A 16,773-nucleotide genomic window follows, 5' to 3' on the forward strand; every position below is an offset into this window, starting at 1 on the left:
ATGGATCCTGGGATCAGCGGGAATGAGCCCCTGAGGGATCCTGGGATCACCGGGAATGAGCTCCTGATGGATCCTGGGATCACCGGGAATGAGCTCCTGCTGGATCCTGGGATCACTGGGAATGAGCTCCTGATGGATCCTGGGATCAGCGGGAATGAGCCCCTGCTGGATCCTGGGATCACTGGGAATGAGCTCCTGAGGGATCCTGGGATCAGCAGGAATCAGCTCCTGAGGGATCCTGGGATCAGCGGGAATGAGCCCCTGAGGGATCACCGGAATCAGCGGGAATGAGCCCCTGAGGGATCCTGGGATCACCGGGATCACCGGGATCCACCCGGAGCGCGGCCCTGCCCGGAGCAGCGGGGCTGGAGGAGCCGGGACTGGGAACGTGGGGATGGAACCGAGGATGGAAAAGCAGCGGGAGATCCCAGCTGGATCCAGGCCCAGCTGGATCCTCGTCCCGGCACAGGGATGGGAGCTGGGATCTTCCCGGGATGTTCCCTTGGGATGTTCCCTTGGGATCTTCCCGGGATGTTCCCTTGGGATGTTCCCTTGGGATCTCCCTGGGATGCTCCCTTGGGATGTTCCCTTGGGATGAGGCCGTGGGACAGTGACACAGGGGACACAGTGACACACACAGGGACACAGGACACAGGTGACACAGGTGACACAGGACACAGGTGACACAGGTGACACAGGACACAGGTGACACAGGTGACACAGGTGACACAGACTCACCGAGCCTCGGCTGCCAGCAGCTCATCGTAGTGACACACACAGTGACACAGGGACACACACAGTGACACACAGTGACACACACAGGTGACACACACAGTGACACAGGTGACAGTGACACAGGTGACACAGGTGACACAGTTGACACAGGTACACAGGACAGGTGACACAGGTGACACAGACAGGTGACACAGGTGACACTCACCGAGCCTCAGCTGCCAGCAGCTCATTGTAGTGACACACACAGGGACACAGGGACACACACAGTGACACACAGTGACACACAGTGACACACAGACAGTGACACAGGGACACACACAGTGACACACAGTGACACACAGTGACACACAGACAGTGACACAGGGACACACACAGTGACACACACAGGACACAGGTGACACAGGTGACACAGGTGACACAGGTGACACAGTGACACACACAGTGACACTCACCGAGCCTCGGCTGCCAGCAGCTCATCGTAGTGTGCCGAGCGCTGGTCGTCGTCCTGCCGGTAGCGCAGCACCGTGGCCAGGCCCTTGCTGACCAGAGCCTCGGCGATGTTACTGCGGGAACGGGAACGGGAATGGGAACGGGAATGGGAATGGGAATGGGAATGGGAATGGGAACGGGAACGGGAATGGGAACGGGGATGGGGATGGGAATGGGAATGGGAATGGGAACGGGAATGGGAATGGGGATGGGAATGGGGATGGGAACGGGAACGGGAATGGGAATGGGGACGGGAATGGGAACGGGAATGGGGATGGGAACGGGAATGGGAACGGGAATGGGGATGGGAATGGGAACGGGAATGGGAATGGGGACGGGAATGGGGATGGGAACGGGAATGGGAACGGGAATGGGGATGGGAATGGGAACGGGGATGGGAATGGGGATGGGAATGGGGATGGGAATGGGAACGGGAACGGGTCAGGAACTGGGGCAGGGAGACCCCAATCCTGACCTAATCCCATCCCAATCCTGACCCAATCCCATCCCAATCCTGCCCTAATCCTGTTCATTCCCATCCCAATCCCACCCAACCCTCCCCCAATCCCATCCCAATCCTGCCCTAATCCCGTTCATTCCCATCCCAATCCTGCCCCATCCTGCCCCAATCCCGTTCATTCCCATCCCAATCCTGCCCTAATCCTGTTCAATCCCAAGGGAAGGCCTGGAGTGACACATCCCAGTTCTCTGAGCACACTGGGGGGGGGGGGACCAGAACTGGACCCCAAAAACCCCACCCCAAAATTCCACCCCAAAATTCCACCCCAAAATTCCACCCCAAAATTCCACCCCAAAATTCCCACCCCAAAATTCCACCCCAGAATTCCACCCCCAGCTCCCCAACCCCCCAGGCTCAGCATTCCCAGCCCCAGGAGCCTCCTGAATTTCCCAATCCCATCCCAGATTTCCCCCAGACCCGAGGGGAATCTCCCCGATTCCCCCATCCCACTTTTTCCCGGGAATGCAGTTTTGGGGGGGCTGGGGCAGGGTGACCTCCCCGCCCCCATTCCCAGAGATCCGGGATTTCTGGGATCAGCCGGGGGGGCTGGGCTGAGTCCAGCACATTCCACTGCTCTCAGCAAATCCATGGATTCTCCTTTGCCAGCACATCCCTGATTCTCCTCCAATCCCCCCCCTCCCAGCTCCCTCCGGATCCCAAACGAGCGGATCCATCCCGAGGATCCAGATCCATCCCGAGGATCCAGATCCATCCCGAGGATCCAGATCCATCCAGAGGATCCAGATCCATCCCGAGGATCCGGATCCATCCCGAGGATCCAGATCCATCCCGAGGATCCGGATCCATCCTGAGGATCCGGATCCATCCCGAGGATCCAGATCCATCCCGAGGATCCAGATCCATCCCGGGGAGGGGGAAGGGCAAATTCCAGGAGCTGGAATTAGGTCTCGGAGCAGGGGGAGGAATCAAAAATTCGGGATTGGCAGGCGAGGGAATCGCTGCAGCCGGAGCAGCTGCGGCAGCCTGGGAATGCTGAGAACTGGGAATGGGAACCCTGGGAATGCTGAGAATCGGGAATGGGAACCCTGGGAATGCTCAGAACCAGGAATGGGAACACTGGGAATGCTGAGAACTGGGAATGGGAACCCTGGGAATGCTGAGAACCGGGAATGGGAACCCTGGGAATGCTGAGAACCAGGAATGGGAACCCTGGGAATGCTGAGAACTGGGAATGGGAACCCTGGGAATGCTGAGAACTGGGAATGAACACCCCAGGAATGGGAATCCTGGGAATGGAAACCCTGGGAATGGCACCCCAGGAATGCTCGGGAAGGAGCAGGAGCTGGGGAAAGCCAGGGAAGGGCCGGAGGGCTCCCAGTGCTCCCTGACATTCCCAATCCCAGAGATCCCGATCCCCATCCCAATCCTGGAGAGGGGAAAAGCTCCCCCCTTGTCCCTCCCTGGGCCACCAGAGAGCCTGGATGTTCCAGAGAATTCCTGGAATTCCCAGCCATGAATTCCGGCTGCTTCCCAGAGCCAAAGCACCACACTGGGATCAGGACTGGGATCAGGACTGGGATCAGGAATGGGATCAGGACTGGGATCAGAGCTGGGATCAGAGCTGGGATCAGAGCTGGGATCAGGATTAGGATCAGGAATGGGATCAGGACTGGGATCAGAGCCAGGATCAGGACTGGGATCAGGACTGGGATCAGAGCTGGGATCAGGACTGGGACCAGGGCTGGGATCAGGACTGGGATCAGGACTAGGATCAGAGCTGGGATCAGAGCCAGGATCAGGGCTGGGATCAGAGCTGGGATCAGGATTAGGATCAGGATTAGGATCAGAGCTGGGATCAGGGCTGGGATCAGGATTAGGATGAGGACTGGGATCAGAGCTGGGATCAGAGCTGGGATCAGGATTAGGATCAGGATTAGGATCAGGGCTGGGATCAGAGCTGGGATCAGGATTAGGATCAGGGCTGGGATCAGAGCTGGGTTCAGGATTAGGATCAGGGCTGGGATCAGGGCTGGGATCAGGACTGGGATCAGAGCTGGGATCAGGATTAGGATCAGGGCTGGGATCAGGACTGGGATCAGAGCTGGGTTCAGGATTAGGATCAGGGCTGGGATCAGGGCTGGGATCAGAGCTGGGTTCAGGATTAGGATCAGGGCTGGGATCAGGGCTGGGATCAGAGCTGGGATCAGGATTAGGATCAGGGCTGGGATCAGGGCTGGGATCAGAGCCGGGATCAAAGCTGGGATCAGGATTAGGATCAGGGCTGGGATCAGGGCTGGGATCAGGATTAGGATCAGGATTAGGATCAGGGCTGGGATCAGAGCCGGGATCAGAGCTGGGATCAGGATTAGGATCAGGGCTGGGATCAGGGCTGGGATCAGAGCTGGGATCAGGATTAGGATCAGGATTAGGATCAGAGCTGGGATCGGGGCTGCAGCTCCTGCCCTGGCTCCCACCCCGGCGCTGTCGTGCCCGGAATTCCAAGCAGGCTCAGCCCAGCCCAGAGCACAAGCCAGGCTTTATTCCCTGCTCCATCCCAGCCTGGCAAAGGCCTCGGGACACAGACCCGGCTCTGTTCCGCCCCCGGCATCCCGGGATGCAGCACCGGGAATGGCCCTGCTGGAATATCCCGGGATGCAGCACCGGGAATGGCTCTGGCAGTGCTGGAATATCCCAGGATGCAGCACCGGGAATGGCCCTGGCAGTGCTGGAATATCCCGGGATGCAGCACCGGGAATGGCCCTGGCAGTGCTGGAATATCCCGGGATCAGCACCGGGAATGGCCCTGGCAGTGCTGGAATATCCCGGGATGCAGCACCGGGAATGGCCCTGGCTCTGCTGGAATATCCCGGGATGCAGCACCGGGAATGGCCCTGGCAGTGCTGGAATATCCCGGGATGCAGCACCGGGAATGGCTCTGGCAGTGCTGGAATATCCCGGGATGCAGCACCGGGAACGGCCCTGCTGGAATATCCCGGGATGCAGCACCGGGAATGGCCCTGGCAGTGCTGGAATATCCCGGGATGCAGCACCGGGAATGGCTCTGGCTCTGCTGGAATATCCCGGGATGCAGCACCGGGAATGGCTCTGCTGGAATATCCCGGGATGCACCACCGGGAATGGCCCTGCTGGAATATCCCGGGATGCAGCACCGGGAATGGCTCTGCTGGAATATCCCGGGATGCAGCACCGGGAATGGCCCTGGCAGTGCTGGAATATCCCGGGATGCAGCACCGGGAATGGCCCTGGTTCTGCTGGAATATCCCGGGATCAGCACCGGGAATGGCTCTGGCAGTGCTGGAATATCCCGGGATGCAGCACCGGGAATGGCTCTGGCAGTGCTGGAATATCCCGGGATGCAGCACCGGGAATGGCTCTGGCTCTGCTGGAATATCCCGGGATGCAGCACCGGGAATGGCTCTGGCAGTGCTGGAATATCCCGGGATGCAGCACCGGGAATGGCCCTGCTGGAATATCCCGGGATGCAGCACCGGGAATGGCCCTGCTGGAATATCCCGGGATGCAGCACCGGGAATGGCCCTGGCAGTGCTGGAATATCCCGGGATGCAGCACCGGGAATGGCTCTGGCAGTGCTGGAATATCCCGGGATGCAGCACCGGGAATGGCTCTGGCTCTGCTGGAATATCCCGGGATGCAGCACCGGGAATGGCCCTGGCAGTGCTGGAATATCCCGGGATGCAGCACCGGGAATGGCTCTGCTGGAATATCCCGGGATGCAGCACCGGGAATGGCTCTGGCAGTGCTGGAATATCCCGGGATGCAGCACCGGGAATGGCTCTGGCTCTGCTGGAATATCCCGGGATGCAGCACCGGGAATGGCAGTGCTGGAATATCCCGGGATGCAGCACCGGGAATGGCTCTGGCCCTGCTGGAATATCCCGGGATGCAGCACCGGGAATGGCAGTGCTGGAATATCCCGGGATGCAGCACCGGGAATGGCTCTGGCTCTGCTGGAATATCCCGGGATGCAGCACCGGGAATGGCAGTGCTGGAATATCCCGGGATGCAGCACCGGGAATGGCTCTGGCCCTGCTGGAATATCCCGGGATGCAGCACCGGGAATGGCTCTGCTGGAATATCCCGGGATGCACCACCGGGAATGGCCCTGCTGGAATATCCCGGGATGCAGCACCGGGAACGGCCCTGCTGGAATATCCCGGGATGCAGCACCGGGAATGGCTCTGCTGGAATATCCCGGGATGCACCACCGGGAATGGCCCTGCTGGAATATCCCGGCATGCAGCACCGGGAATGGCCCTGCTGGAATATCCCGGGATGCAGCACCGGGAATGGCTCTGGCTCTGCTGGAATATCCCGGGATGCAGCACCGGGAATGGCTCTGCTGGAATATCCCGGGATGCAGCACCGGGAATGGCCCTGCTGGAATATCCCGGGATGCAGCACTGGGAATGGCCCTGGCAGTGCTGGAATATCCCGGGATGCAGCACCGGGAATGGCTCTGGCAGTGCTGGAATATCCCGGGATGCAGCACCGGGAATGGCCCTGGCTCTGCTGGAATATCCCGGGATGCAGCACCGGGAATGGCTCTGCTGGAATATCCCGGGATGCAGCACCGGGAATGGCCCTGCTGGAATATCCCGGGATGCAGCACCGGGAATGGCTCTGGCTCTGCTGGAATATCCCGGGATGCAGCACCAGGAATGGCTCTGGCAGTGCTGGAATATCCCGGGATGCAGCACCGGGAATGGCCCTGGCAGTGCTGGAATATCCCGGGATGCAGCACCGGGAATGGCCCTGGCAGTGCTGGAATATCCCGGGATGCAGCACCGGGAATGGCCCTGGCAGTGCTGGAATATCCCAGGATGCAGCACCGGGAATGGCCCTGCTGGAATATCCCGGGATGCAGCACCGGGAATGGCTCTGGCAGTGCTGGAATATCCCGGCATGCAGCACCGGGAATGGCCCTGCTGGAATATCCCGGGATGCAGCACCGGGAATGGCTCTGGCAGTGCTGGAATATCCCGGGATGCAGCACCGGGAATGGCCCTGCTGGAATATCCCGGGATGCAGCACCGGGAATGGCTCTGGCAGTGCTGGAATATCCCGGGATGCAGCACCGGGAATGGCCCTGGCTCTGCTGGAATATCCCGGGATGCAGGGACAGCTGCCCCGGCTCTCCCGGCTCTCCCAGCCCTGGGATTAGGGAGCAGAACACTCAGCTCTGATCCCGGATTTTGCAGGAAGGAGGGGAAGGAAGGGAAGGGAGGGAAGGGAAGTGAGTGCAGCTCCCAGCCCCTGGATCAGGGCGGGAAAGGCAGCGCTGCAGCGCTTTGGGCGCTTTCCAAAATAGCTGCTGCCGGGAAAAAAAACTGGGAATGCGACCAAGGGCCTATGACAAATCCTCCCTACGCAGCTCCCGGAGCCGCTGCCAGCCGGAGCCCGGCCGCTCCACGGGGATGTGCCGGAGCCCCCACTCCAAGGGATGGGCCAGGGATGGGCCAGGGATGGGCCAGGGATGTTCTGGAGCCCCCTCTCTCCACAGGGATGTGCCAGGGATGTGCCAGGGATTTGCCGGAGCCCCCTGCCCCCAGGGATGTTCTGGAGCCCCCTCTCTCCCGGGATGTGCCGGAGCCCCCACTCCCAGGGATGTGCCAGGAATGTGCCAGGGATGTGCCAGGGATTTGCCAGAGCCCCCTCTCTCCTGGGATTTGCCGGAGCCCCCCTGCCCCCAGGGATGTTCTGGAGCCCCCCGCCCCCAGGGATCTTCTGGAGCCCCCTCTCTCCCGGGATTTGCTGGAGTCCCCTGCCCCCAGGGATGTTCTGGAGCCCCCCGCCCCCAGGATTTTCCAGAGCCCCCCTCTCCGCAGGAGGAAAGGCCGCACATTCCAGCTGCAGGGAAGCTGCTCTGGAACATTCCCCACTCCCAAAGCTCCTGGTGGGGAAGGGAAATCAGGGAGGGTCCCTTGGGAAGGACAAACATCCCGGGATGGACAGCGGGGTTGAATCCTCCAAAGCCACCCCTGGCATTGGGGGAACCTCATCCCGATATCCCCAAAACCGACACAGCCGGGGGGGCCAGAATCCCAACGGATTCCACGGGATCCCAACAGATCCCACAGGATCCCAACGGATCCCACGGGATCCCAACGCCAGGAAACCAGGAATGGGGGCTGAGCCAAGGGGGGAGCAAGACTCCCTCACACCCCAGAGCCCTGGAACGGATCCTGGGAATGGATCCTGGGAATGGATCCTGGGAATGGATTCTGGGAATGGATTCTGGGAATGGAACCTGGGAATGGATTCTGGAATGGAACCTGGGAATGGATCCTGGGAATGGATCCTGGGAATGGACCCTGGGAATGGATCCTGGGAATGGATCCTGGGAATGGAACCTGGGAACTGATCCTGGGAATGGATCCCGGGAATGGATCCCGGGAATGGATCCTGGGAATGGATCCTGGGAATGGAACCTGGGAATGGATCCTGGGAATGGATCCCAGGAATGGATCCTGGGAATGGATCCTGGGAATGGAATCTGGGAATGGATCCTGGGAATGGATCCTGGGAATGGAATCTGGGAATGGATCCTGGGAATGGAATCTGGGAATAGATCCCAGGAATGGATCCTGGGAATGGAATCTGGGAATAGATTCTGGGAATGGATCCTGGGAATGCCAGGAGGGAATGCCAATCCCTGGAAGGACTCACATGCCGCCGATGGACACGGTGGCACACGTGCGCTCCGAGAAGGCCGGGACGGTTTCGGTGGCGCTGCTGGCGGGACGGATGTAATCCACGGAAACGTTCACCTGGAACACGGACACGGCTCAGGGCCAAACCCCCGGGATCGGCCAGCCAGGCCTTCATCATCATCATCATCATCATCATCCTCATCATCATCTTCATCCCCATCCTCTTCCTCTTCCCTATCCTCATCATCTTCATCATCATCACCATCATCCTCATCTTCATCCCCAACCTCTTCCTCATCCTCATCTTCATCCTTACCCCATCCCATCCCATCCCATCCCATCCCATCCCATCCCATCCCATCCCATCCCATCCCATGGATCCCATCCCATCTCATGGATCCCATCCCATGGATCCCATCCCATCCCATGGATCCCATGGATCCCATCCCATCCCGCATTCCCGCTGTTCCTGCCGGGATCCCGGAGCCGTTTCCCGGTGGTTCCAGCTGGAGTTCCGGGCAGACAGAACCGGGACGAGGATCCAGCCGGGATCCCAGCACCGTTTCCTGGCGGTTCCAGCCGGAGTTCCGGGCACACGGAACCGGGACGAGGATCCAGCCGGGATCCTGGAGCCATTTCCCGGCGGTTCCAGCCGGAGTTCCGGGCAGACAGAACCGGGATGAGGATCCAGCCGGGATCCCGGTGCCTGCCGGGTGTTCCCAGAGCTCCGTGGGGATCCCGAGGCGCTGCTGCCCCGGCACTTCCCGGTTCATGGACACGGAAATTCTCGCCGGGATGGGATGGGAGGGCCGGGATCATCCAGGCCTGGATCCCATGGAATCCCCACGGGAGGGGCTGGGACAGCTCTGCCAGAGCTCCGGGATCCCGGACACGAACCGGGAACACCTCGGGACGGATCCTGCTGGATCCATCGGCTCCCACTGCACCAGGGCTTGGGATCATCCGGGGGATCACGGAATCCCGGGATGGTTTGGGATAGAAGGGACCCCCGAGCCCCCCCGGTGCCCCCCTGCCATGGGGGGGGGATCCATGGGATCCATGGGATGGGATCCATGGGATTCATGGGGTGGGATCCATGGGATCCATGGGGTGGGATCCATGGATCCATGTGATCCATGGGATGGGGTGACCCTCATCAGGAAAGCCCCCAGCCGTGTCCTGCTGTGTCCCAGTGCATGGATGTGCCCAGGGGCAGGAAGGGATCCAGAGGGATCCATGGGATGAGGTCCCACAGGGATCCCTGGAAGGGCCGGACGGGGCTCGGAGCCACCGGGGACAGGGGACGTGTCCCTGCCATGGCAGGGCTGGACCCACTCCACCATTCCATGGAATTCCACGGCCAGCCTTGGATCACTCCGGGCACGGAAAGCTGGGAAAGGCCCCGGAGCCGCAGGGACAGCGCCGGGATCATCCCAGGGCAGGGCGGGGTCCGTGTGGCACCAGAGGTGACACCAGAGGTGACACCAGAGGTGGCACCGGCACCCCACGGCTCCGGGGACAGAGGTGAAGCATTCCCGGGATCCAGGGGAGGGTTGGGAAGGGCCGGCCGGGGTTCCAAGGTCAGCCGCAGTCAGGGAGGATTAAAATCACCCTGGCAGCTCCCGGGAGCGAATCCAGCCCGGAACAGCGGCACCGCACCGGGGCTGAGCGGCCACGGCTGGCACTGTCACCCACGGGGACCCACAGGGCTGGCACTGTCACCCACGGGGACCCACAGGGACCCACAGGGACCCACAGGGCTGGCACTGTCACCCACAGGGACCTGGGGGACCCACAGGGCTGGCACTGTCACCCACAGGGACCCACAGGGCTGGCACTGTCACCCACAGGGACCCAGCCACCCCTGACAGTGTCACCCATGGGGACCTGGGGACTCACAGGGACCTGGCCAGGGCTGCCAATGTCACCCACAGGGACCCAGCCACCCCTGACAGTGTCACCCACGGGGACCCGGCCCTCGCTGCCTGGGGTCACGGGCGCAGAGCGGGATTGGGGGGATGGGATGGGTCCCCAGGACACAGCCCCTGTCCCTGTCCCCTGTCCCAGGGTCCCAGAGCAGCTGTCCCCTGTCCCTGTCCCCTTGTCCCAGAGCGGCTGTCCCCTGTCCCCTGTCCCCTGTCCCAGAGCGGCTGTCCCCTGTCCCCTGTCCCCTGTCCCAGAGCGGCTGTTCCCAGCTCCTGTCCCCTGTCCCCACCCGGGGCGGTTCCCGGGGTGCCACCCTGTCCCGAGGTGGGGGACAGACACCCCCCCCATGTCCTGCCCCAGTTCCACCCCGGGGGGACAGCGGGGACACTCCAGGCCCATTCCCCGCGGCACTGGGGACACGTCCCCACCCCCGGGGGACAGCGGGGACACTCCAGGCCCATCCCCCGCGGCACTGGGACCACGTCCCCACCCCGGGGGACAGCGGGACCCCTCCCGGGGCCGCCTGGAGAGGGGCTCGGGGCTCACCCCCCACCCACCTTTGGGACGGGGAGGGCGGGGTGGGCTCGGGGCCGCTCCCCGCTATTCCCGCATCCCACGGGGGGCTCCGGGGGGCCCGCGGGGACACGGGGGGGGGACAGAGGGGGGGTGGGTGGCAGCCCAGACCTGCCGGGCTAAAAATACCCCCCCCGCCCGCGGATCTCCCGGCCCGGCGGCGTCACCCGCTCCCGGGAATATTTTTACATCCCTGGCAGCTCGTGCCGGGTGGAGGGGCCGGGGGGGCTGGGAAAGGGCTCGGGGGGGCTCGGGGGGGCTGGGAAGGGGCTGCGGGGGTGGGGAGGGGCTGGGAAGGGGCTGGGAGGGCCTGGGGGGGTGGGAAGGGGCTCTGGGGGGTGGGAAGGGGCTGGAGGGGGGTTGGAAGGGGCTGGGAAGGGTCCGGGGGGGCCGGGGGGGGGGGCTGGGAAGGCGCTCGGGGGGTGGGAAGGGGCTGGGGGGGCTGGAAAGGGACTGGGAGGGGGCTGGGAAAGGGCTGGGAAGGGGCTGGGAAGGGGCTCGGGGGAGGCTCGGGGGGCTCGGGGGGAGGTGTGGGTGCCCCCCGGGTCCCTCCCGTGTCGGGGAAGGCTCCCGGAGAGCCGGCGGGACAGGAGCAGGGACAGGGGCAGGGATGTGCGGGATGATCCCGGAGGGATGATCCCGGCGGGATGGGGGCAGGAGCAGGATCAGGGAAGTGCGGGATGATCCCTGCGGGATGGGGGCAGGGACAGGAGCAGGGACAGGGTCAGGGATGTGCGGGATGATCCCTGCGGGATGGGGGCAGATCCAGGGATGTGCGGGATGATCCCTGTGGGATGATCCCGGCGGGATGGGGGCAGATCCAGGGAAGCTCATCCAGCCCCGCTCCCATCCTGCTGCGGGATCTCCTGGGAATGGCGAGCAGGAGCTGGCCCCGCTTCCCTCCCGGTGCTCCCGGCATCGCTCCCGGAACCGGGAACAGCCCGGGATGTGGAACGAGAACATTCCCGGGAGCCTCGGGAGCCTCCAGCACCCCCGGCACCGCCAGGAGCGGATCCCACGGGATCCCAACTCCATCCCAGCTCCATCCCGGTACCGCCAGGAGCGGATCCTGCAGGATCCCAGCTCCATCCCAGCTCCATCCCGGTACCGCCAGGAGCGGATCCCGCAGGATCCCAACTCCATCCCAGCTCCATCCCGGCACCGCCAGGAGCGGATCCCGCACATTCCCGGGAGCAGCTCCCGCACATTCCCGGCTCCCGCACATTCCCGGGATCGGCTCCCGCACATTCCCGGCTCCCGCACATTCCCGGGATCGGCTCCCGCACATTCCCGGGAGCAGCTCCCGCACATTCCCGGCTCCCGCACATTCCTGGGATCAGCTCCCGCACATTCCCAGCTCCCGCACATTCCCGGGATCAGCTCCCGCACATTCCCAGCTCCCGCACATTCCCGGGATCAGCTCCCGCACATTCCCAGCTCCCGCACATTCCCGGGGGATGAGTCTCCACCATCCCCGAGCCCGGCTCCACCCACACCTGGAGCCTTCCCCAAATCCCCCCGGGCGCCGCTGCTGTGCCGAGCTCTCCCTCAACTTCCAGGAAAAAATTCCCGACGTTCCCAAAACCCTCCGGGCCCCCGAAGCCTCCCCTCCTGCCGGGGCAGGGATGGTGTTCCCAGCTTTTCCCGGGGCTGGGATGGTGTTCCCAGCTTTTCCCGGGGCTGGGATGGTGTTCCCAGCTTTTCCCGGGGCTGGGATGGTGTTCCCAGCTTTTCCCGGGGCTGGGATGGTGTTCCCAGCTTTTCCTGGGTCAAAGCCGTTTTGAATCCCGAATTATCCCGGCTCTGATCCCCGGCAGTGCCGGAAACCCCAAAAGGAGAATCCCGGGAATCCCGGGAACATCCTGGGAACATCCCGGGGCCTCTGAGGGGAGCACACAGGAAAATGCCCTGGAAAAACACCGGGAAAACACTCGGGGCTCTGGAGATGGGCGGAATTCCCGGCTGGAATCGGCATTCCCGAGAGGGATGGGACAGGGAGGGGACAGAGGGACACAGGGACACAGGGATGGGGACACAGGGACACGGGGATGGGACACAGGGACACAGGGACACAGGGACACAGGGACACAGGGACACGGGGATGTGACTCCGGGATGGGTCCTGGGACACCCCAGGGATCCCCTCCTTTCTCTCCCCCGGGCAGGGCGGCATCGCTTCCATGCCCAGGGAATTTCCATCCCGGAGCTCTCCCTTGCCAGCGCCCTCCATCCCAGCGATTAATCCCGGAGTTAATTAGGGAAGAGCTGCAATCCATCTCCCCCGCCCGGTGCAATTATCCGGAGCTGCTCCCCGGCGGAGCGCGGTCGATGGGCGGAGGAGCCGCTCCTTCCCGACACGCTCCGATGGATCCCACAGATCCATGGCGGCCTGGGCCTGGCTCCCGGGCAAATTCCAGCGGCTGGGAAGGACACGGGGAGAGCCAAAAACCCCAAAGGCAGTCCTCGTGTGCCATGGAAAGCCCAGGCTGGAAAATTCCCGCGGCTCGGGAATGAGAGGGCAGGAGGGGGAACACGTTCCGTCTCTTCCCAGGGAATCCAGAGCTGCATTCCCACAGCCCGGCTCCTCTCCCAGCAGGATCTGAGGGAGACGGAGCCGTGGCAGCCACGACGGGATCGCTGCTTTCCAGAGGGAATTACTGCGGGAAGTCACGGCTGAGCCAGTGTTCCAACAGGATGGAACGGGGAGGAATCCGGCAGAGGAATTTTGGGATGAAAGCCAGGGTGGGTTTTGGGCTCTCCTGTCATGAACTGGAGCAGCCGGAGCTGGAATCCCCTCGGGAATGTTGGGATGAATGGAACAGGCAGGAGGAGCTCCAGGAGAGCTCCGGGAGATCCAGGAGATCCAGGAGATCCAGGAGAGCTCCAGGAGATCCAGGAGAGCTCCAGGAGATCCAGGAGATCCAGGAGAGCTCCAGGAGAGCTCCAGGAGAGCTCCAGGAGATCCAGGAGATCCAAGAGAGCTCCAGGAGATCCAGGAGAGCTCCAGGAGAGCTCCAGGAGATCCAGGAGATCCAGGAGAGCTCCAGGAGATCCAGGAGAGCTCCAGGAGAGCTCCAGGAGAGCTCCAGGAGAGCTCCAGGAGAGCTCCAGGAGATTCAGGAGAGCTCCAGGAGAGCTCCAGGAGATCCAGGAGATCCAGGAGAGCTCCAGGAGATCCAGGAGAGCTCCAGGAGATCCAGGAGAGCTCCAGGAGAGCTCCAGGAGATTCAGGAGAGCTCCAGGAGAGCTCCAGGAGATTCAGGAGAGCTCCAGGAGACCCAGGAGAGCTCTGGAAGATCCAAATCCCAGCCCTGCAGGCTCCTGCTGGAACAGCGGCACCCCAGTAAGACCAGTAGGATTCAGCTGGTGAATCCCAGCCCCAGGAGCCGGGAATGGCCACACGGAGCTGGGATCTCCTGGGATCTCCTGGGATCTCCTGGGATCCCATCATGCCCAGAGTGGGATCTGAGGGATCTGCCCCAAGCACGGAGCTGCCCTGGGGTGGGACATTCCAGGGAATCCTGCTCCATTGGGATGTGGCCGTGAGGAGCCTCCCAAGGCGCAGGGATGGGATCCCTGAGGATCCCTGAGGATCCCTGAGGACCCCCAGAGCCAGGACCCGGGGCAGGAGGAGCTCCCCAAATCCCAGAACACCCCGGAATCCAGGGATCCCCAATTCCAGCCCCTGATCCAACACAGGGCGGTGGAAAACCGGCACCAGTAACCCCGGAATGGCTCAAACTGGGCCGGGAGAATCCCATCGTGAACCCCAGGGCACCCCCAGACCCTCCACACCCGATTCCCACTAAAAACACCCCCCCAGCCGCTCTCTTCCCGTGTCCCGGTTTTCTCCGGAATGCCCAGGCAGGCTCCGAGCTGGAAAGATCCGATCAGGCGGCGGAGCAGCCCCAGCCACGACGGGAATCGATGGGATTGGAGCGTTTAATGAGCGTCGGAAAATCGCGCTCGGCTGCGCTAACGCGCCCCTCATTCCCACCGCCGCTCCCGACCAGCCGCGGGAAACGCGGGAAAACAAAGGGAAATGAGGCAGAATTCCCGGGAAACGGGGAGAGCATCCCCAGGGGATCCCGGGATTCCCCATGGAGAGGATCCGTAGGGACAGCACGGAGGGACTCATCCATCGCCTCCCTCATCCCTCGGCCTCACCCCGGCCTCTCCCGGCTCCCTCCGTACCTTCTTCCCGATGAGCTTCTTCCGCAGGAATTCCCGGGCCTCGAACATGTAGGGAATGTCATAGAGGGGCCTCAGCTTCCTGTTCTTGTCCTGCCGGGAGAGGGGACACGGCTCAGCGTTCCCATTCCTGCCTGGATCGGCCAATCCCACATCCCCGGGATCCCTGGATCGGCCAATCCCACATCCCCGGGATCCCTGGATCAGCCAATCCCACATCCCAGGGATCCCTGGATCGGCCAATCCCAAATCCCCAGGATCTCTGGATCAGCCAATCCCACATCCCTGGGATCCCTGGATCGGCCAATCCCACATCCCTGGGATCCCTGGATCGGCCAATCCCAAATCCCCGGGATCCCTGGATCGGCCAATCCCAAATCCCAGGGATCCCTGGATCGACCAATCCCACATCCCAGGGATCCCTGGATCGGCCAATCCCAAATCCCTGGGATCCCTGGATCGGCCAATCCCACATCCCAGGGATCCCTGGATTCCCCAGCCCCACATCCCCGGGATCCCTGGATCGGCCAATCCCAAATCCCCAGGATCCCTGGATCGGCCAATCCCAAATCCCAGGGATCCCTGGATCAGCCAATCCCACATCCCAGGGATCCCTGGATCGGCCAATCCCACATCCCAGGGATCCCTGGATCAGCCAATCCCAAATCCCCGGGATCCCTGGATCGGCCAATCCCAAATCCCAGGGATCCCTGGATCGGCCAATCCCAAATCCCTGGGATCCCTGGATCGGCCAATCCCACATCCCAGGGATCCCTGGATCGGCCAATCCCAAATCCCCGGGATCCCTGGATCGGCCAATCCCAAATCCCCGGGATCCCTGGATCGGCCAATCCCAAATCCCAGGGATCCCTGGATCGGCCAATCCCAAATCCCAGGGATCCCTGGATCGGCCAATCCCACATCCCAGGGATCCCTGGATTAGCCAATCCCACATCCCAGGGATCCCTGGATCAGCCAATCCCACATCCCAGGGATCCCTGGATTCCCCGGCCCCACATCCCAGGGATCCCTGGATCGGCCAATCCCACATCCCAGGGATCCCTGGATTCCCTGGTCCCACATCCCAGGGATCCCTGGATTCCCCAGGAATCACATCCCAGGAATCCCTGGATTCCCCAGCCCCACATCCCAGGGATCCCTGGATCAGCCAATCCCACACCCCAGGGATCCCTGGATTCCCCGGCCCCACATCCCAGGGATCCCTGGATTCCCCAGCCCCACATCCCAGGGATCCCTGGATTCCCTGGTCCCACATCCCAGGGATCCCTGGATCAGCCAATCCCACATCCCAGGGATCCCTGGATTCCCCAGCCCCACATCCCAGGGATCCCTGGATTCCCCAGCCCCACATCCCAGGGATCCCTGGATTCCCCAGGTCTGGCTCGGCTGAACCCCTCGGGTCCCGGGATCACCCCCAGGAGGGATCGGGATCCCGGAGCAGCTCCGGGGGGATCGGGATGATGGAATTTGGGGTGACCCCGGGGCTGTCCCGGCCCTGCCCAGGGAATCCCAGCCCTGAGAAAAGGGAGAATCCCAAGGGAAACGGGGATCGCACCCAACGAGATCCAGCACAAGCCAGAGTGATCCAGAGTGACCCAGAGTGACCCAGAGAGATCCAGAGTGACACAGAGTGACCCAGAGAGACCCAGAGTGATCCAGAGTGACC

The 16,773-nt window shown here is 62.7% G+C and overlaps 1 protein-coding gene across 1 annotated transcript in view; it reads right to left on the reverse strand.

Annotated features, from left to right (window-relative positions):
• LOC131591547 (staphylococcal nuclease domain-containing protein 1-like) overlaps positions 1-16,773 on the reverse strand; it is a 72,254-nt gene that overhangs the window by 11,296 nt on the left and 44,185 nt on the right. The window contains exons 11-13 of the mRNA XM_058862358.1: positions 15,090-15,179; positions 8,414-8,514; positions 1,188-1,298 (exon numbers count right to left, since the gene is read on the reverse strand). Coding sequence (XP_058718341.1) covers positions 1,188-1,298; positions 8,414-8,514; positions 15,090-15,179 — 302 coding nt within the window. The remainder of the gene's footprint in view (positions 1-1,187; positions 1,299-8,413; positions 8,515-15,089; positions 15,180-16,773) is intronic.

The sequence above is a fragment of the Poecile atricapillus genome, chromosome W, assembly GCF_030490865.1.
Source record: "Poecile atricapillus isolate bPoeAtr1 chromosome W, bPoeAtr1.hap1, whole genome shotgun sequence".
NCBI lineage: Eukaryota > Metazoa > Chordata > Aves > Passeriformes > Paridae > Poecile > Poecile atricapillus.